The 1,341-nt window shown below is 22.7% G+C and overlaps 1 protein-coding gene across 1 annotated transcript in view; it reads right to left on the bottom strand.

The window, feature by feature from the left end:
- The window catches only part of Phum_PHUM039200 (uncharacterized protein), a gene marked incomplete at both ends in the record, with an annotated part of 6,884 nt that overhangs the window by 1,760 nt on the left and 3,783 nt on the right, over positions 1-1,341 (bottom strand). The window contains one exon of the mRNA XM_002423088.1: positions 1,199-1,322. Within this exon, the coding sequence (XP_002423133.1) occupies positions 1,199-1,322 (124 nt within the window). The remainder of the gene's footprint in view (positions 1-1,198; positions 1,323-1,341) is intronic.

The following is a 1,341-nucleotide window of genomic DNA, read 5'->3' as shown; positions in this document are numbered from 1 at the left end:
AATATATATATACTTATTTATAATAATTAAATAATAATAATAATAATATTATTAATCATAATAAAAAATTTTTTTTTTTTTTTTTTTTTTTTTCAATTTTTTATTATCTCTCACATATGTGATACATAAAGACATTATCTGATGATGATAATGATAACTTACAATCAATCAATATTATTTTACAGTAATAATAATAATAATAATAATACTTATTATTGTTAGGAAATAAATTCATAGCAAAAAGCAAACCTACAATTTCTTTTTTTTAATTTTTTATTTAATTTATGAGTGAGTGAAGGAAACAAATCGCAAGGGGGGGGGGTAGGTAGGTAGGTATTAGAGAAAAATTATTATTATTATTTTTATTACAATGTATTAGGCCGTAAAAACACGTGGCGAAAGGTTTAGAAAATGTATAAAAAAAAAAAAAAAAACAAAATTAATCAAAACAAAAAAAGGTAATTTTTTTTTAAAGCGTTTATTTGATTTAAAAAAAAAAAAAAGCTTGAATTGTTGATTGATTGATTGATTGATTCGATTCATGCAAAAAGAAAAAGAAAAAGAAATAATAATAATAATAATAATAATAAATAAAATAAGAAAAAGCTGAAATTAATTTAAAATAAATAAAGAGAAAAAAAAAAAAAATGAAAGCCTTTTTTATCGACCTTAAATCGTGTGAGATTTTTTTTTTTTTTTTTTTAAAGCAAATAATGATTAGTATGTAAACAAAAAAATTTATTATTTGGGGGGGGGAGGTTTCCACCTTATAATATCATAATAATAATAATAATAATAATAAAACGTTAATGAATGAATAAAATTAAGGTTTACGTTTTGGGGAGATTTCTCTCAAAAAATTATAAATAAAAATTTTACTACGTAAAAATATTACGAGTACTACTTACCACTCCCTTTAATTTCGAATAGCATAACAAAAAAACGTTCCAAAAATTATTATTATTACTATTATTATTATTATTTTTCGAGAAGTAAAGATTAAAAAAAAAAGGGGGGGCAAATATTCGTTAATTTAACGAATCCTATTTGACAAAAAAAAAAAAAAAAATTTTATCAAATTTTGGTCTATTAAAAATCAAAATTTTTTACAACAATAATTTCGGGTGAATAACCGAGGAAAGTTGATGAAAGATCGAACACAAAAAAAAAAAAAAAAATAAAAGTAATTTCATCTCACCATCGTAAATTGTTCAAAGTGTTGCTGCAAAGCTGCTGCTTGCTGTGCATGACTAATAAAATAATTTGATTCTGAAAAAGTGGCACCTGGAGAACTGACCGGTGATGCGGGACTAGGGGGAGCACTGTTATGACAATCTCCAG

The sequence above is a fragment of the Pediculus humanus genome, genomic scaffold (genome assembly GCF_000006295.1).
Source record: "Pediculus humanus corporis 1103172107384 genomic scaffold, whole genome shotgun sequence".
NCBI lineage: Eukaryota > Metazoa > Arthropoda > Insecta > Psocodea > Pediculidae > Pediculus > Pediculus humanus.
Note: the sequence above shows the minus strand (reverse complement) of the source record. Positions and strands in the feature narration are given on the sequence as shown.